Source organism: Nyctereutes procyonoides, unplaced genomic scaffold, assembly GCF_905146905.1.
Source record: "Nyctereutes procyonoides isolate TBG_1078 unplaced genomic scaffold, NYPRO_anot_genome, whole genome shotgun sequence".
Classification (NCBI taxonomy): Eukaryota; Metazoa; Chordata; class Mammalia; order Carnivora; family Canidae; genus Nyctereutes; species Nyctereutes procyonoides.
In genome coordinates, this window is record NW_026575125.1 from 79,692,089 (window position 1) to 79,712,845 (window position 20,757).

The 20,757-nt window shown below is 43.4% G+C and overlaps 1 protein-coding gene across 1 annotated transcript in view; it reads left to right on the forward strand.

The window, feature by feature from the left end:
* The window catches only part of VSIG1 (V-set and immunoglobulin domain containing 1), a 28,070-nt gene that overhangs the window by 885 nt on the left and 6,428 nt on the right, over positions 1–20,757 (forward strand). The window contains exons 2-4 of the mRNA XM_055338082.1: positions 395–594; positions 10,165–10,272; positions 16,202–16,400. Coding sequence (XP_055194057.1) covers positions 395–594; positions 10,165–10,272; positions 16,202–16,400 — 507 coding nt within the window. The remainder of the gene's footprint in view (positions 1–394; positions 595–10,164; positions 10,273–16,201; positions 16,401–20,757) is intronic.

The following is a 20,757-nucleotide window of genomic DNA, read 5'->3' on the forward strand; positions in this document are numbered from 1 at the left end:
ACTCATGAGAAACACAGAGAGGAGAGAGAGAGAGAGAGGCAGAGACACAGGCAGAGGGAGAAGCAGGCTCCATGAAGGGAGCCGGACAGGAGACTTGATCCCGTGTCTCCAGGATCATGCCCTGGCCTGAAGGCGGCACTAAACCACTGAGCTACCCGGGCTGCCCAAGAACCTCTGTTTAAGGCCATGCTTATACAGAATAATTCCCAGTTCAGTGTTATTATCTAACCATCACATAGGATTTGTGTTTCATTACATTGTCATTTGTGAGAAACTCCCTACCCCCACACCAATTTCTTGCTCAGCATTCTTCCTCCTCCTCCTCACCTTGGATTCCTCAAATAAGATGTCCTTGAAAATGCTTTGTAATGAAAGATTGTTGTCAGAATGTGAGAGTGTACCATTTTTGTTCTGATGATTACTTTTTCAGGTCAAGTTAGTATGGTGCAGGTGACCATCCCAAACAGCATTGTGAACGTGACTATTGGATCTGATGTCACACTTGTCTGCACCTACACCAGCACTGTGGCCTCCCGAGACAAGCTCTCCATCCAGTGGTCATTCTTTCACAAGAAGGACTTACCACCAACTTCCGTAAGGACTTTTTTCTTCAACTATTCCCCTATGGTAGCTCTGACATAAACTGTTGGGGACAGTGTGTGCAGGAATGGTAAGCCAGTGACAACAGCAGAACCTCAGGTACAAAGAGTTTGAAGATAGTTGTTTAGAGAAGACCATCATGTATGTAACATGGCCTTTGTCTTCTCTTCATATTCAGTGATAGCCTATTATCTCAAATGTGAGTAGGTCAACATCAAGTATATCATGTTTTCTAGAGTAGATAGCCATAGTCCTTCTCCTAGGTGAAATGGACAGGAGTTCTGAAAGGGCTCTCCCTCCCTTCCTCCAAACCCCCCTATTATTTCCAGAAGACTCCAGTTCAAATACATTTGATCTGCAGATCCCTGTCAAATGTAGTATCTGGGATCTGCCAAGTGATTGGCAAGTGAGCTAGCTCATTGTGCCTGACTGAGTCCTGATGGAATGAGACTCCCAGACGGGTGGAGAAGGGGCAAGGTGGTGATGAAACCTGGGTAATGAAGGACAACAAGAAGCTAGAGGGTTGAGGATGGGACAAGTAGGCTGGGGTGAGGGGTAAAAGATTGCTAGAAGAGGGTTGGTAAAAGCCAAAGGAGAATGATTCTACCTGTAAGCCATCTATTCTCAGGTTTTCTTCATTTGGCCTTAAAGATGATCCCTTTTTAAATTAGCCCAAGATCTAATTTATTGTATACTCAAAAGTGTGTGTGTATGAGAGAGAGAGAACACACTTGGGGTGCAAGAGTCTGCATGAGTGTGCAACACGACTGCCAATATATACCCCCCCCCTTGAGGGAAAAGAAAGGTCTATAGCTTTCATCAATTTTTCAAAAGGATGTATTGATCCAAAACAAGAAGTTCAGGGGAATTCGGCAAGATGGTGGAAGAGTAGGGTCCCCCAAATCACCTGTCCCAACCAAATTACTTAGATAACCTTCAAATCATCCTGAAAATCTACTAATTCCGCCTGAGATTTAAAGAGAGAACAGCTGGAATGCTACAGTGAGAAGAGTTCACGCTTATATCAAGGTAGGAAGACAGGGAAAAAAGAAATAAAGAAATAAAAGGCCTCCAAGGGGGAGGGGCCCCGCGAGGAGCCGGGCTAAGGCCAGGGCGAGTGCCCCCAGGAAAGGAAAGCTCCGTCCAGGAGAAGCAGGAGCTTCACTAATCTTCCTGGGCAGAAAGGCACCCGCAGGGAGTTAGAGCAGGACCCTAGGAGGGGCAGGGATGCCCTCAGGCTCCCAGGGACACTAACAGACACCTGCGCTCCGGGGAGAGTGCGCCGAGCTCCCTAATATTTTTTTTATTTTTATTTATTTATGATAGTCACAGACAAAGAGAGAGGCAGAGACATAGGCAGAGGGAGAGGCAGGCTCCATGCACCGGGAGCCCGATGTGGGACTCGATCCCGGTCTCCAGGATCACGCCCTGGGCCAAAGGCAGGCGCCAAACCTCTGCGCCACCCAGGGATGCCGTGCTCCCTAAAGGGCTGCAGCGCAAGCACGGCTGGACCCGGGAGCAGCTCGAAGGGGCTCGGGCGGAGGCTCCACAGAGAGGGGGCTGCCCGGCTGGGAGCGCGAATCCAACAGTGCAGGCCCGGGAGCACAGGGCGCGGGGGACACAGCCCAGGATACGACCTCCCCCCGGGACAGGCAGAGGCCAGGAGGGCCCAGGACAGCAAGGACGCTCCTGCCCCGAGCTGAGCATTCAGGCCCCTGCAGGCTGAGAGCTCCGTAGTTACTGCAGGAGCTGAATCCAGGGCTCCAGAGCTGGCCGCCGCCACTGGTGTTCCTCCTGGGGCCTCACGGGGTAAACAACCCCCACTGAGCCCTGCAGCAGGCAGGGGGCAGAGCAGCTCCCCCAAGTGCTAACACCTGAAAATCAGCACAAGAGGCTCCTCCCCCAAAGACCAGCTAGACGGACAAGTTCCAGGGGAAATCAAGGGACTTAAAGTATACAGAATCAGAAGATACTCCCCCGTGTTTTTTTTTTTCTTTTTGATTTCTGTTTGCTTCCCCCACCCTTTTCCCCCCTTTCTTTCCTTTTCTTTCTCTTTTTCTTCTCTCTTTTTTCTTTTTTTCCTTCCTTTTTTCTTTTTTCTTTTTATCTTTTATTTCCTTCTTTCTCTCCTCTCTTTTTCTCCTTTTCCCAATACAACTTGTTTTTGGCCACTCTGCACTGAGCAAAATGACTAGAAGGAAAACCTCACCTCAAAAGAAAGAATCAGAAACAGTCCTCTCTCCCACAGAGTTACAAAATCTGGATTACAATTCAATGTCAGAAAGCCAATTCAGAAACACTACTATAAAGCTACAAGTGGCTCTAGAAAAAAGCATAAAGGACTCAAGAGACTTCATGACTGCAGAATTTAGTTCTAATCAGGCAGAAAATAAAAATCAATTGAATGAGATGCAATCCAAACTAGAAGTCCTAACTATGAGAGTTAACGAGGTGGAAGAATGAGTGAGTGACATAGAAGACAAGTTGATGGCAAAGAGGGAAACTGAGGAAAAAAGAGACAAACAATTAAAAGACCATGAATATAGATTAAGGGAAATAAATGACAGCCTGAGGAAGAAAAACCTACGTTTAATTGGGGTTCCCAAGGGCGCCGAAAGGGCCAGAGGGCCAGAATATGTATTTGAACAAATCCTAGCTGAAAACTTTCCCAATCTGGGAAGGGAAACAGGCATTCAGATCCAGGAAATAGAGAGATCCCCCCCTCTAAAATCAAGAAAAACCGTTCAACACCTCAACATTTAATAGTTACGCTTGCAAATTCCAAAGATAAAGAGAAGATCCTTAAAGCAGCAAGAGACAAGAAATCCCTGACTTTTATGGGGAGGAGTATTAGGGTAACCTCAGACCTCTCCACAGAGACCTGGCAGACCAGAAGGGGCTGGCAGGATATATTCAGGGTCCTAAATGAGAAGAACATGCAACCAAGAATACTTTATCCAGCAAGGCTCTCATTCAAAATGGAAGGAGAGATAAAGAGCTTCCAAGACAGGCAGGAACTGAAAGAATATGTGACCTCCAAACCAGCTCTGCAAGAAATTTTAAGGGGGACTCATAAAATTCCCCTTTAAGAAGAAGTCCAGTGGAACAATCCACAAAAACAAGGACTGTATAGATATCATGATGACACTAAACTCATATCTTTCAATAGTGACTCTGAACGTGAATGGGCTTAAGGACCCCATCAAAAATTGCAGGGTTTCAGACTGGATAAACAAGCAGGACCCATCTATTTGCTGTCTACAAGAGACTTATTTTAGAGAGAAGGACACCTACAGCCTGAAAATAAAAGGTTGGAGAACCATTTACCATTCAAATGGTCCTCAAAAGAAATCAGGGGTAGCCATCCTTATATCAGATAAACTAAAATTTACCCTGAAGACTGTAGTGAGAGATGAAGAGGGACACTATATCATACTTAAAGGATCTATCCAACAAGAGGACTTAACAATCCTCAATATATGCCCCAAATGTGGGAGCTGCCAAATATATCAATCAATTAATAACCAAAGTTAAGACATACTTAGATAATAATACACTTATACTTGGTGACTTCAATCTAGCGCTTTCTATACTTGATAGGTATTCTAAGCACAACATCTCCAAAGAAACAAGAGCATTAAATGATACACTGGACCAGATGGATTTCACAGATATCTACAGAACTTTACATCCAAACTCAACTGAATACACATTCTTCTCAAGTGCACATGGAACTTTCTCCAGAATAGACCACATACTGGGTCACAAAGCAGGTCTGCACCAATACCAAAAGATTGGGATCATCCCCTGCATATTCTCAGACCATAATGCCTTGAAATTAGAACAAAATCACAACAAGAAGTTTGGAAGGACTTCAAACACGTGGAGGTTAAGGACCATCCTGCTAAAAGATAAAAGGGTCAACCAGGAAATTAAGGAAGAATTTTAAAAATTCATGGAAACTAATGAGAATGAAGACACAACCATTCAAAATCTTTGGGAGGCAGCAAAAGCAGTCCTGAGGGGGAAATACATCGCAATACAATCATCCATTCAAAAACTGGAAAGAACTCAAATACAAAAACTAACCTTACACCTAAAGGAGCTAGAGAAAAAACAGCAAATAGATCCTACACGCAGCAGAAGAAGAGAGATAATAAAGATTTGAGCAGAACTCAATGAAATTGAGACCAGAAGAACTATGGAACAGATCAACAGAACCAGGAGTTGGTTCTTTGAAAGAATTAATAAGATAGATAAACCATTAGCCAGCCTTATTAAAAAGAAGAGAGAGAAGACTCAAATTAATAAAATCATGAATGAGAAAGGAGAGATCACTACCAACACCAAGGAAATAAAAACGATTTTAAAAACATATTATGAACATCTATACTCCAATAAATTAGGCAGTCTAGAAAAAATGGACGCATTTCTGGAAAGCCACAAACTACCAAAACTGGAACAGGAAGAAATAGAAAACCTAAACAGGCCAATAACCAGGGAGGAAATTGAGGCAGTCATCAAAAACCTCCCAAGACACAAAGTCCGGGGCCAGATGGTTTCCCAGGGGAATTCTATCAAATGTTTAAAGAAGAAATCATACCTATTCTACTAAAGCTGTTTGGAAAGATAGAAAGAGATGGAGTACTTCCAAATTCGTTCTATGAGGCCAGCATCACCTTAATTCCAAAAGCAGACAAAGACCCCACCAAAAAGGAGAATTACAGACCAATATCCCTGATGAACATGGATGCAAAAATTCTCAACAAGATACTAGCCAATAGGATCCAACAATACATTAAGAAAATTATTCACCATGACCAAGTAGGATTTATCCCCTGGTCACAAGGCTGGTTCAACACTCATAAAACAATCAATGTGATTCATCACATCAGCAAGAGAAAAACCAAGAACCATATGATCCTCTCATTAGATGCAGGGAAAGCATTTGACAAAATACAGCATCCATTCCTGATCTAAACTCTTCAGAGTGTAGGGATAGAGGGAACATTCCTCAACATCTTAAAAGCCATCTAGGAAAGCCCACAGCAAATATCATTCTCAATGGGGAAGCACTGGGAGCCTTTCCCCTAAGATCAGGAGCAAGACAGGGATATCCACTCTCACCAGTGCTATTCAACATAGTACTGGAAGTCCTAACCTCAGCAATCAGACAACAAAAAGACATTAAAGGCACTCGAATTGGCAAAGAAGAAGTCAAACTCTCCCTCTTTGCCGATAACATGATACTCTACATAGAAAACCCAAAAGCCTCCACCCCAAGATTGCTAGAACTCACACAGCAATTTGGCAGCGTGGCAGGATACAAAATCAATGCCCAGAAGTCAGTGGCATTTTTATACACTAACAGTAATACTGAAGAAAGAGAAATTAAGGAGTCAATCCCATTTACAATTGCACCCAAAAGCATAAGATACCTAGGAATAAACCTAACCAAAGAGGTAAAGGATCTCTACCCTAAAAACTATAGAGCACTTCTGAAAGAAATTGAGGAAGACACAAAGAGATGGAAAAATATTCCATGCTCATGGATTGGCAGAATTAATATTGTGAAAATGTCAATGTTACCCAGGGCAATTTACACGTTTAATGCAATCCCTATCAAAATACCATGGACTTTCTTTAGAGAGTTAGAACAAATTATTTTAAGATTTGTATGGAATCAGAAAAGACCCCGAATAGCCAGGGGAATTTTAAAAAAGAAAACCATAGCTGGGGGCATCACAATGCCAGATTTCAGGTTGTACTACAAAGCTGTGGTCATCAAGACAGTGTGGTACTGGCACAAAAACAGACACATAGATCAATGGAACAGAATATAGAATCCAGAAGTGGACCCTCAACTTTATGGTCAACTAATATTCGATAAAGGAGGAAAGACTATCCACTGGAAGAAAGACAGTCTCTTCAATAAATGGTGCTGGGAAAATTGGACATCCACATGCAGAAGAATGAAACTAGACCACTCTCTATCACCGTACACAAAGATAAACTCAAAATGGATGAAAGATCTAAATGTGAGACAAGATTCCATCAAAATCCTAGAGGAGAACACAGGCAACACCCTTTTTGAACTTGGCCACAGTAACTTCTTGTAAGACACATCCACGAAAGCAAAAGAAACAAAAGCAAGAATGAACTATTGGGACTTCATCAAGATAAGAAGCTTTTGCACAGCAAAGGATACAGTCAACAGAACTAAAAGACAACCTACAGAATGGGAGAAGATATTTGCAAATGATGTATCAGATAAAGGGCTAGTTTCCAAAATCTATAAAGAACTTATTAAACTCAACAGCAAAGAAACAAACAATCCAATCATGAAATGGGCAAAAGACATGAAGAGAAATCTCACAGAGGAAGACATAGACATGGCCAACACGCACATGAGAAAATGCTCTGCATCACTTGCCATCAGAGAAATACAAATCAAAACCACAATGAGATATCACCTCACACCAGGGAGAATGGGGAAAATTAACAAGACAGGAAACTACAAATTTTGGAGAGGATGCAGAGAAAAGGGAACCCTCTTACACTGTTGGTGGGAATGTGAACTGGTGCAGCCACTTGGAAAACCGTGTGGAGGTTCCTCAAGGAGTTAAAAATAGACCTGCCCTACGACCCAGCAATTGCACTGTTAGGGATTTACCCCAAAGATTCAGATGCAATGAAACGCCAGGACACCTGCACCCCGATGTTTCTAGCAGCAATGTCCACAATAGCCAACCTGTGGAAGGAGCCTCGGTGTCCATCGAAAGATGAATGGATAAAGAATATGTGGTCTATGTATACAATGGAATATTATTCAGCCATTAAAAATGACAAAAACCTACCATTTGCTTCAACATGGATGGAACTGAAGGGTATTATGCTGAGTGAAATGAGTCAGTCGGAGAAGGACAAACATTATATGTTCTCATACGTTTGGGGAATATAAATAATAGTGAAAGGGAATAGAAGGGAAGGGAGAAGAAATGGGTAGGAAATATCAGAAAGGGAGACCGAACATAAAGACTCCTAACTCTGGGATACGAACTAGGGGTGGTGGAAGGGGAGGAGGGCACGGGGTGGGGGTGAATGGGTGATGGGCACTGAGGGGGGCACTTGACAGGATGAGCAAAGGGTGTTATTCTGTATGTTGGCAAATTGAACACCAATAAAAAATAAATTTATTATAAAAAAACAAAAGAAGTTCAGAGAAGAAACAAGTCAGTATGGTTTAGAATAGTTGTAATGTTGTTGAATTGGGGTTTTGATTAGTAGAAAAATGGAGAGCGGTTTGAGTGGGCTAGAGGAGGTTTAAGGACAGATAGAGGGTAGAGAAGAAGGAAGGTGCTAGCTTGGAGGAGCCACACCTTGGCCAGTGTCATTTCAGGCATGTCTGGTCCTTTGGAGGTGTTAGGTCTTCTCTTTACTAGAGATCCTGAACACTTTTGTAGCAGGAAACACCGTTCAAGGGGTGATTTCATTAGGGCCACCCTCTCGTCAGTGTTTGACATTTTTGCTCAGCATTGGTTACCTCAGACAGATGTCTGAATCACTCTGTGCTTCTCTTCAACACATGGTGGAACACTGACACTCTTCTACATATCTCATGGGGAATCACCTGACACACTGCATGTGAAAACACTTGGGAAAAATATAAAGACCTATAAGTTTTCTCCCTTGTCAATACCATTATCATCTTAATCATCATCATCATCAGCAGCAGCAGCAGCGACAGTGATTTTACCACTTTTTGTCACCTAGATGCCCTGACCAGATTGCAGATTGCAATCAACCAAGAAATCATCCCTTTGCAGGTTGCTCTCTTAGATTGTGGATGGCAGTAATCACATGAACTTTCTTCCTTTTTAAAATTCAGTTTCCCTAATAGTCTTCTCAGTGCATTCTTGGTCTGTAGGCTTGAAGTCCTTCCCATTTTGCCATTGGTGGCTGAAATTAGAGAGGCCTTGCCAATATATTTTGAGCTATTTTTTTATGCATGGTACTCAAATCCAGATGTCTTCAACTGCCAGGAAGTGAGGCCAGGCCAATCTGAGTTCAAAAACACAAACTGCTCTTTATGCCTCCTCTGACACTGGAATTTACAAGCCCATCCCTTGGTTGAACCATGTAGGTATGAATTGAAGGATGCAGGGCAGAAGGATCTCATGACCAGCAATGAGGTTTTTCTAGACCTGGAGATACACAGAAGGTATAGGTGATTGAATGGAATATGACTTGAGCTCAGGACGTCTGTTAGAGGCATTTCAGAAATAAGCTTTATTAACAAATGTGTATTTATTGAGTAGCTTATTTACTTGCCACTTGCCTCATTCTTCATAATGTCAGGTACAGGCAGGGCAAGTAATTTAAGGTATCTAGGCTTTTGGGATGTCCAGATCAAGGTGCTCCTTTGCACTGAGCCACTGATTCAGTGAGAACATGCTTCTTGATCTTAGAACATTTTAGATGCTTCTCCAAGTGCTTGAGATTTTTGTTATGCCTGTGCCTCAGCTGTATAGAAGACAGGGTAGAGGGGGTCTAGCTCTTGGCTTAGAGACAGTGAAAGCTACCTCCAAAAAGTCACAGTTTCTCTTCTTTCTCTGTTTCCATCTTGCTTCGGCTTACCCCATCAAGATCCCTATTTCAACCATCCTTAGGTCCAACCTACCTCTAGAGAACTGGAGTCCCTCTCCTTTTCCCCTGTACACTGCAGGCATGTGCCTCTCTCTGCTTTTCCAGATGAGTAGTTTTGGAGAACCAGTGGGAAGCTCCTGATGGATTTTGATTCTACTCTTTGTTCAGCTACTTACTTGCTGACTGGATGACCTTAGAAAAAATCAGTTGACCTTTCTCATCTGTGTAATGGGGCTGCTTACGTACCTCAGAGGTTTACTGTGAAGATTAAATGAGATGATGCTTGTAAAGCACTGGAAAGCCTTCCACATAGTAACCACTCAATGAATGTGAGCTATTATTAGTAGTATCATTACTTACAGAATGGGGATTTTGCAAAATCCCTATCGCATCCATACCCCCTGCATCATGAGTGCTAGGGAATCCAGCCCAACAAAAGACATTTAGTATAGCTGAACAGCTGGGACAGAGCTTGGGTGGGGGGAATCCTGGCCCAGGATTAGTTTCCTGCTTCACTGCCTGCCAGGTTCCTGTGGCTGAAGGGAGGGGTCAGACTTCTCTGCCTGCTCCTATCCTTGAACAGAGAGCCTGCTCAACAAAGAAGTTTGGATACATCTTCAGTTGAAATGGTATTTTTCAAAATGGGATTTGGCCTCTATTTCAAATTTGTTTCTTCTTTGAGTACTTCCATGCATTCATGATTTTGTAGAGCGTGTTGTATACTAATCTAGGGATGGCTGGTGAATATTTTGGAGATGATGAAAAGAGACTGCTGTGCTGTTAGATGATTCTGTGATTTATGGGAGTAAGATGTTGCCAGACTGATCACTGAGTGATTCAATTCAGCTCCTGGGTTGATGTGGCAGTATATCATGTAGTAATCAGCTCTCAGATCCACCCATTTCTGCTCAAACACAGCACAGCCCGTGCCTCAATACTGAGGGTATGGAGGAAAAGGCAGTCAGTCAGTGTCTAAATATGGCGCATGCAAGAGACGCTCGGGGAAGATGTAGCTGGACCTCTCAGGTAAGAACACCTATTGGTGTACTACTGGAACCCTTCACTGTTTGGAATATCTAGGGCAAAGGCACCAACCTTTAGGAGTGGGATGGGATGGTCCATGTTTGGTAACAGTCCAGATCAGTACAGGCTCCCGGCAAAACTGAGACAGTCTTGAGTTTGCCTTCTGATGCCCACGTCTGGAATTCTTTTCAGCTTCCTTCAAAAGGCTCAAGGGCTTATTGCTGCCTTCAGCAGGGCAGAGGCCTACTCTTGCTATAAGCTCATATTCTCCTCCTACCCCAAAAGGAGCAGTTGACTCCAAGGCATAGTGTTTCTCAATCCCCGGGGCGGGGCGGCGGGGCGGTGTTATCGCTTATTGACTATCTCCTCCAAGGGGTTCCTTTGGTGAATGGGGACTGCATAAGTACCTCATAAGTCTTCTGCCCAGGAGGGCCAATATAGTTATTAGTGTGGTCCTCCTCTTACTGAAGCCCTCCTTTTGGAAGACAAGGACAGCTTCAGATGATCAGTCCCTTAACTGGGACTCTCAGCTGAAGACTCTAGGCTCTGGAACAGGCACACTAGCATGGAAGTTTTGGGTGGTTTGGTGCCCCTCTGATGACACCAATTTTCTCCTTTTCCACCCAACCAATAACTGGTAGAACTAAAGAGACCTCACCTCCCCATGAACAGAATAGGCATTGATCCTACTTAGCATGGGTCTTGCAGACAATACTTACTCTTCTAGGACATCCATAGTGGATGAAACCCTTTGCTATTTTCAACACCCCAGCATACTCTTAATGTGGACAACTTTCTTCCAGAACCTAGTGTCTTCATATTCTCTGACTGTTCAGATTTTCCACACCTAGCCCATCCTCTTCAGATAGCATTATATCAAATGCTTTCCAAATGTTGGCAGGGTGGGGGTGTATTATCTCCTCACATGCATTTGAAAATTAGGGGGGTGTTGGTGTAATAGTTACAAATGAGAGTCACTACTGGCAGTTAGTAGGTGGTGACTAGAGATGCTAGACATCTTTCAATATGTAGGATGAGCCCACAGGAGAAAGCACGGCCTGCCCAAAATAGCAGTGTCACTGGTATTGAGAAACACTCCTAAGTTCTTCCCTTCCCACCACCCCTCCTATTAAAGTTCATCTATTCTATATCCCATGGCCTCAGGTGTCTATTCTTGCTAAACCAGTTAAATCAATCTAATGCTAAGGTGCTAGGGACTGGTAATAGTTGATTTTGCTCTCTTCCAAAGGAAAAAAAATTAAACATAGACTTTTTCCATGCCTTTGTTCAAAAGAAGCAGTTCAACTGGCAGGGATCTCAGGCAAGTGGCAGGCTGGGAAGGGAGTAGTTTAAAGGCAGGGTTATCTTTCTTTTGGTGTGCTTTCCCTTCCATGGGCAATCTCAGCAACCCCCCATCCCCGAGGATGGTCCAGGAAAAATTCAGGGCTTGAGACCATTGCCACTCCACACTCCTTCTCTCCCATGGCTCACCCCTTTCTGGGTAGTGCACGAAAGTGAAAAGGGGAAGGGATGGGTGGGTGCTCTGTCGTGGATTTCTACACCCTCCACATTTCCAAAAGGAACCCACAAAAGCAGATCTGGAGGCTAAATGCGTTTACTATTTCCAACTCAGATGCAAACAGAAAGCAGACTGAATTCTTTCAACCCTTCTTGTTTATGTTCCAGCCTCAAGTCAGAGAACTGTGTCACAAAGCTGAGGGCAAATAAAAAAATCTTTTTGACCAAATCTGGCTCCCAGCTGCATGGCCTCATGTGAATAGGAACTTGGCACAGTGGGAGGGAGAAAGGCTTTTATTGCAGCTGGCAAATGTCAAAGGCTTCAGGTGGCAAACACACATGATGGGCACATCATGCCAATGAGTAGCAGCAGTTGGCAGGAGAAGGGTCAGGCCAGAGGGAGGGATCGAATGGCCCCAACAGGGAAGCATTACCTAGGAATCATCTTCCTCGCTGGAGGCAAGATGATGAGTGCCATTTTCGGGTGTTTGGGGAGAATCGGGAGGTCTGGTTATCAATTGTGTGACCTGGGGGAAAATCACTTCCTCTATTGGGGTTCTGTTATAGAAGTTTGAATCAGAGGTTGCAAACTCGAGGCCCCCCATGCCCGATTTGGCCAGTGGATTCATGTTGGTTGACCAGCCCAGTATTTTAGTTGTCTGTTTCCACAGTTTGAAAGCCTCGTTTGTACTGGTCCTCCAGTTCACCACAGGCCCCATTGTCCTCTGTGATCTTACCACCATCCAACATCCCCTCTCAGCTATTTCCCATATTTCTTTTAAGATTTTATTTATTTATTCATGAGGGGCAAACAGAGAGAGGCAGAGACATCTCCCTGTGGGAAGCCCAATGCAGGACTCGATCCCAGGACCCCGGGATCATGACCTGAGCCCCAGGCAGATGCTCAACCACTGAGCCACCCAGGTGCCATTATTTCCCATATTTTTAATACCCATCTGGCTCCTGAAGTGTCATCAGCCTTAGAAACCCTAAACCAAGTGATTTCTAAGGGGGTCTTATGATGAATGGGTCATTATGAGTCTACATATCAGCCTCTGACGTCTTCGAGGAGCAGAGAGGACCTTAGTGGGGGGTCAGGGGGAAGTAGGGAGACTACCAAGCAAACAGTTAACAAGTATCCCTTAAGGGGACACATGGATGGATATTCTTTAAGCAGATTTGCCACCCTGTCTCCCCCAAAGGATGTGGCCTGTCAAACATCCACAGCTTTTCGCGGACCTCAATCGCTTTGATCTCTAAATTGACAATATACTTCCTTTGAAAAGGTACAAGCCTCACAGGATCATGGGCTGAGCCTTGGCCATTGTTCAATTTTGATTTTTCAAAGAGTTATTCTTCTGTGGAAAATGGAACCATGTTTCAGTACTTCCTCTGTGATTAGATAAGCAGTTTCAGGAAAACATTTCTCTCTCTCTCTCTCTCTCTTGCCCCCCCACTTTTTCTTCTTTACAAGGACAGTGTGACAGCATGGACTTCCCGTAACAGAAAGTCCCTCCATCTCTGTGTCTGGCTGCTGGCTAGCCTTGGGGACTTTCTTTCTCAGGCCAAGGCATTTCCCTTTTAGGTGTCCATTGTTAACCTGCTTTACCTCCATTCTTATCCCTGGCACCTTTTAGTGTTATTTGTGAGAGGGCGAAATGCATGGGGGTACTATGGTATGAGGAGTGAGGTAGAAGGGTTGGTGAAAATCCTTTTGATAGGGAAGTTACAAGTCCTGGGCCTCATAATTTACCTGCTAATGTCCTCTAGATTCATGACCAACTGTGAGACTTTTTTTTACAGTGGCTTCTTGGCGTGTTCTAGTCCTGGCCTAAAACATATTCTCTTGGCTCCCTGCTCTCGGCAGAAGCAAGGTCTTTTCTCCCAGACCTCCTGGCACTTACTGTACACCATAAGCAGGACTGATGTGTTGGATCTTACTGTGATGTCACCAAGCCGCAGTATAAAACAAACTGACTTACCTCCAGTCTTCCTGGGAGCAGGGGAAACAGGCAGATCTTTACGTTGTAAAAGGGCTTCCTTGATGGGCTGTAGGCTATGTTCTAGTTAAGAGTTCATAGGATCTTAGATTGTTGATTAGAAAGTAAATAGGCCTGGGGGCACCTAGGTGGCTCAGTGATTTAGGCATCTGCCTTCAGTTCAGGTCATGATCCTGGGGCCCTAGGATGGAGCCCCACAGGGGTTCCCTGCTCCACAGAGAGCTTGCTTCTCCCTCTCCATCTGCCCCTCCTCCTGCTCTTTCTCTTTATCTCTCTCAAATAAATAAAATCTTACCAAAAAAGAAAGCAAATAGGCCCCATGCTGGCTAGTGAAATGGAAACCTGGGTAGCTTGAGTTTCAACTCAGATGAAGGCAAGAGACCTTTGATGAGCTGAGCCTCCTCCTGGACCATTTGCTTACCTTTCCTTAACATTGGCTTTCCAGCATATTGGTCCACAAGACCCCTTTGGGGCAAAAGTTTGTGACTTCAGCAGGCATGAATGGACAAAATGAATTATAAATGCCTCATTTGGGGCAGGAAAGAAAGTTAGTTGATGTTACAGAAGTGGAGGAGGGAGACAAGTTTTTTTTTCACCTTAAATATGGCCTTTGAATTTTCCCTCCAAATCTACCTTTCTGCTTTAGTTTAAGATTTATTGGCTTTCTATTTGATGGAGAATATATCTGAATTTATCTTGACAATATCTTTTGGTTTGCTAATTGGCTTTCCTCTCTCATTATCCTATAAAGATAAAGAACACTGGACAAGGAATTAGAACTGAGTTCTAGACCTTTCCCCATTGTTAACTTTGTGTGTATGTGTGTGTGTGTGTGTGTGTGTGTGTTAACCTCTTTGGGCTTCAGTTTCCTCTAGAAAGGGAGGAGAGTGAATTCAATGAATAAGGCCCTTTTAGTATATTCTATGAAAACATTAATTAGTTCCACTAGACTAGGGCAATATCAGTTTATTGAATAATAAACCATCATTTGAATTACACACATTTATATGAAACTAACAAAGTGTGTATGATGTGTGTGCATGATGAAGGAACCTTGGGGATCACCTATTTTGGTGACTCCCAAGCTTCAGGCCTTTATGTCTCATCTTTATGATGTTTGTCATAATTGTACCTCACCAGCAGCATTATTTAATGTTTTCTATACTGACTTGGTTTCTTACAAATTTAAAAATATCTACCTTAGTGTCACTGTAAACAATAATATCCATGAAGTCACAGACACAATGTGCTAGATATGTGTCTTTCTAATAAGTTTTCATTTATGTGCCACTTAAAATCAGCTTATGTACCTATACTTGGGGAATACATCTCATAATTTGGAGGACATTGCTTTGGCTCCTCGTTCAGATGTAATGTGAAAACGAAAGGTTGGAGAGAGTTAATCACATTGTTTCTTATCACAAAGCAGGTTGCCATGGAGGCATGACCAGAGGCCACCCTCCCTGACTATGTCATAGTCAGAGGCAGAGCTGTGGCTAAAACCCAGGTCATCTGACTCCAAGACCAGACCTCTTTCCACCTCATCATACTGCTCCATGGTTGCCATTTTGATCTAACTATTCATGATCTTTAATAGAGATGGGACTAGAATCCAGATCTTCCTTGAGTGTGGCAAATAATAATAATAATAATAATAATAATAATAATAATAATAATAATAAATTAATCCTGTGACTTTGGATGAATCATTTAATCTTTCTGGATTTGAGTGCCCTTATTTGTCTAAATGAAATAATAATTCCAGTTCTGCCTCCTGCCACATGGGCAGAAAGGTAGTAGCTGTCATTGACAAAAGCATTTCCTAGGCCATTATGAGAGGATGGGACCAGATGATTTCTCAGGGGCCTCTCTGCTCTGAAATGTTACTCTTCTAACAAACAGGATAAACCCAAGTTTGCTTATCCAGAGGAGTACATGTGTATGAAAGGAGTATGAATATTCTCTTAGGGAAATCAGAAAGTCCCGTAGTCCCATTGAGTAAAGTCAAATTTAAAAAGCTTATATAAAGTGGGGAAAAATGATGATTTTGGCTTTCCCATCAGGCATTTGTGTTTTATACAGTGAGTTTCCTCCAGGTAGACTCATCAGGTGAGCATCTTGATCTAGCCTAAGCTTACCAGTTGAGCCCTGTCAACTCCAGCTGTTTATCATCTGTAAGATAGGCATGCATCCCTGCTCTGATGACATCACAAAACTGCTGTGCAGACAAATGAGGAGGTGGTTGTGCACAGGTGTGAGAAAGCTAAAGCACCCGACTGAGTTGAGACACACCCCCTTCGCCGTGGGATCTGTTCTGTGCAGGAGGGGGTGGGTGGGGATGTGGGTGCTTCTGGGTAGCTTATCTTAGCCCTGGACATGCTCCAGTTCTCATTTCTGTCATTTTTCTGTCCTAGATTTACTATTCCGAAGGTGGACAAGCTGTAGCCATCGGGCAATTTAAAGATCGAATTGTAGGGTCCAGCAGTCCAGATAATGCATCTATCACCATTTCACATATGCAACCAGCAGATAGTGGTGTCTACATCTGCGATGTTAACAACCCTCCTGATTTTGTTGGAAAAAATCAAGGCATCCTTAAAGTCAATGTGTTAGGTATGGGCAATTTTTTTCTGTTTTTTTTTTTCTCTTATTGGGACAACTTAGGACCTTCCATGAGCCAGGACAATGAGTTATGGTGCTAATTAAGTCCCAGGGAGTAAGTAACCTGTCTGCTCCTTTTCTTGTTGGGGAAATAGAGACACACCAACAATCCAACCCTTAGAGTAATACTGAGAAATCACTCAAAACATGCTGAAACAATTGCCAAACCGAAAGTGCTGCCAAAATGACAGAGAGCAGGAGTTTGACCCAACTTCTGGGGATCCGTGTCTCTGAAGGGTGGAATGAGTACAGATGGGCAACACATGGTCCCCACTAAATGATCACTAGTGACTCCTTCAGAGGAAACCTCCAATTAAATCCAATCCTACCTGGGGGAGATAACTGCCAATCTATTATCTCTCCTAAGCCAGCTGCAATTCCCACTGTTAAATCATTCTTTGGAGTCCCTTTAAAAAATGTTAGCACTCTCTAGAAAAAGGACCATAAAGTAAGCCAGAGTTGAGAATTTATTTATATACAGCTGCTCATCGTGTGACATTCGGCAAGTCCTTCTTGCTTTTCGAATGTGCTTGGAGTGGTTCATTTATACGGCATTTACTGAGTGCCTGTTTTGTGCCAGGAGCCATGAGGTTTACAATGATGGAGGCATGGTTTCCGCTCTTGGAGAGTTCACAGGTTTTGGTGATTTCTAGCACCGTTCCAACCTCTGAGAGGACAATGGGGGTTTTGCCCCCATCTAAGGGTCCTGTCTGCAGACCTTCGGAAGTATTGAAGGGGTAAAAGTGAAGGCTGTCAACGCTTACTGATTAACCAATTGAGCAAAGGATGCTTCCATTTCTAAGTAATCCCAAATGGAGCTGATTGAGCCATTGTTCCTTTCAAGCTATGTACATCCATCAAAGGAAAGGATGAACTAGATCAAACCAGTGACTTGATCATTGACTGGCTTGCAAAAAAAGCAGCAACTGATAAAAGGTGCACACCTAGGAGAACCGTCCAAAGTTGTCTGAGCTTGCCTCCCAGGTGACGCCCCAAATGAGGTTTGCTACTGCATCTACCCACCTGGAAAAGAGGGAAAGGTGATTGGGAGCGAAGTTTTAAGAGTGGGGTAGCTCAATTGTGCTTATATTTTGCTGAGCCCCATGCTAGGCAACAGGCCGCAGGGGGAAGACAAGAGAATTACACACACTCTTTCTTGGGAGAGTTGATGCTCCAGGTTGGAAGACTAGTCATTTACATGGGAACTAAACAGTGCAATACATACGCTGGGAATCAGAAGGCTTAGGTTCTAGCTTGTACTCTGCTACTCAGTGGCCTCAGGCAAGTCAGTCCACTTTTCTCTGACCATTTTCAGGTGGAGTTGTAATTTCTGCCCTACATTCACAGGTTTGTTATGAGGATCAAACGATAGACTGGAGATTCAATACCTGGAGCATTTGAGGGATTAGTCCTCTATTGGTTTCCTGCTGCTCCCTGGCTCTGGGTTGTCCTTCTGACCAGAAACAACCTAAAGAAGCTGAGCCCGTTTACCTCTGAGCTTGCAAAAAACTCTGAGATAAAGTTGGACAGGAAGGTTCATATTCTTAAATTTCAAGTTCGGAGAATCCTTAGTCAGCTTCTATAAGAAGTTGAGAGTCATTTCCTCTTCAAGGCTTTGGGGTCACTTGTTTCCTCAATGGCTGTGTCACGACTTTTCCTTAAGCATCCAGGATCCAGGCAAGGTAAAAGGCAGGAGAGTCTGTGGATTATCTTGTTTGGGAACTCTCAAAAATCCATTTTCTGTTAATTGGGGTAAGAACAAAGGTCTTCTCCAAAGACCATTCTGGAAATTTTGAGACTGATAATGTTCTCTAAAAATCTCAGAGGCTGTTTGCAGTTCTGAAGTTCCATTGCCTATGAGGGCCCATCCTGCTTGCACTGACAGAGGGCGGGGCATGGGGAGGGAGGCAAGGGGGTCAGGGAGGCCAACTGTGGGGAGAGGTGTTGGCATTTCCTTAGCAATCACTCTTCCTAGCAATGCATTTCCCAGAGACATTCCATTATGCAGTGATGGATGGAGATCCCATGCATTCACTCATTCATGCAGAAATTCATTCAATGAATCCTGAACACACGTCTGATTACGGTGCTACATTGTGGAGATGGAAATATATAAAAGACAGGGTTTCAGCCCTCCAAAACTTTAGAGAATAGGGGCTGAGGTGGCCAGGCACGATTTAGTTAAAGGAAACAGCAATGAGCCGAGGCCCAGGTGGTTTGGATGACCATTCATTTGAGAGACTTCCATTGGGTATGAGAGCCTTGGCAAATGCATGTCTGAAAAAACCCAGATAGAGGTTTGAATAATTATTTTGTATGCATTTGGAATAAGCATCATATTCCTTCTGTGATTTGGCACATAACAAGGAAATGATGAATTTAGAGAAGGCTGTGGACGCAATGAAGCATTTTCATTGATTTTTCTGAGGCGAGCCTCTTTTCTCCCACCCCAATTCTGTTGAAAGTAATAATGCTAAATGGTAGATCAATGGCTTTGCCAGTAAGACATCCAATTTCTACCGGGGACGTAAGCTGGATGAAATGTCAATTCAATCCTGATTCGGTAGTTTTAGAAAATATATAGGTTTGGGACATGGTTCGAAGTGATTTACTAAGTGTTTTGTTAATAAAACAATAAAATAAAAGGAGGAAGCTGTGTTCAGGGGGGAAAAAGCCTATCTGGAGCTGATTCTGACCCCCCCATTTAATTTTCTGTTCAAAACACTATTCTGTAAAGGCTGTCAAATCATCATGGTTTTAGACAGGCAGTATCTAAATCTAGTGATGGTTGCAATGGACTTCTGGTTAAATAGCCTAGCTTAGGGTAGGCAAATCAATGAGATGTCCCCATCTGAGAAAATCAACAGTAAGGAAAAGAGATAAAGAGGAAAATACTTATTTTCATTAAAAAAAAAACCCACCCGTTTAAAAGATAGGGATGGTAAAGTGTTTCAAAGAGCTACAGCTGTCTCCATTTGTCTTCTCACTCATGCGTACAGGGAGTTAGAGTCTAAGACTGAAAGATTAACTTCAGTACCAGGCTATAAAATGTGGCAGTAGAAATTAGTCCTGCCCACAGCCAACAGCAATTCCATGTGCAAGGCACTACAGACATCATATTATTTACATAAAGTCGATGTGTTTGGTTTCATCAGAGGTCAGATAGTTTCTTTTTTCACATTTATAGAGATGAGTCAACTGAGGTTTGGTGATGTGAGGTTACTTGCCTAAACATATCTAAAGTAAAGCTGCAGAGCCAGCAGTCTGGATGGATCCAGGGCTGTGCTCTTAACTGCTGTTTCTAAAGTAAGAGCTGGAGGGCTGGAGAGTCCAGAGCATTTAAGGTATAACTAGCCTAAGCTAGAGTACCTGTGTCTTCGGAGGATTTTATACCTAAGTTAAGGGAGGTGAGTTGGTAAGTACTGAAATTCAGATGGTTATCTATATGTAACACTGAGAATAAGCTGTGAGCTGTAAGATGAATGAGGAAATTCAGATTCTCAGTTTCCCACAGGACTGCTCCATGGAGATGTTTCATAAACAGCTAAAACTCAGTATATCCCCAAATGACCATATCATCGCCACCCCCCATCCCTGAAAACATGCTCCTCCTGTGTTTATTTCTGGATGGCATGTATCCAGCTGTCCACATCAGTTACTTGGGAGCCATCACTGCCTGCACCCTCTTCCTCATGCCCCCTATTCATTTGGTCACCAAGTCCAATTGATTATACTTCCTTGATACCTCTTGACCATGTCCCCTCCACTCCTTTGGTTCAGGCACCCCCACCGTGCAAGAAAACCATCTAAAGCATTAAAAATGGACACCATCCTTCCCCTACTTAAATTCCTTCCGTGGTCCTCCTGCTGTCTGTGTAAAATAAATGAAATACAATGCCCTCCCAGCTATTATCTCTGCTGTTCTCTGGCCTCATCTCCCAATACTCCCCCACCCCACTTCAGAACTGTTTCAGAGTTACTTGGGCATTTCTGGTGCCTAATCCAGTGCCAGGTACACAGAAGGCACAGAAGTAAATGCTTGTGGGGCAAAAAATGGATAAAGATTTCAGCTTCGTGTTGCACCCACCTGCCCCCCACCTGCCAAAGTGGACTTCCCTGACCAACAAGGGACACAGACCATTTCAGACCCTCCAACAATTTTAGGTCACTCACCCCCAGAGAAGTTAATGCCCAAACATGATTCATAAAGGAAAGGGAAAATATAGCATTAATGAAACAAATGTAAAAAGAGTAAGTAACAACTTATCTCAAAGTATCTAAGGGATCTAAGGGTCCCATTTTTTCCCTT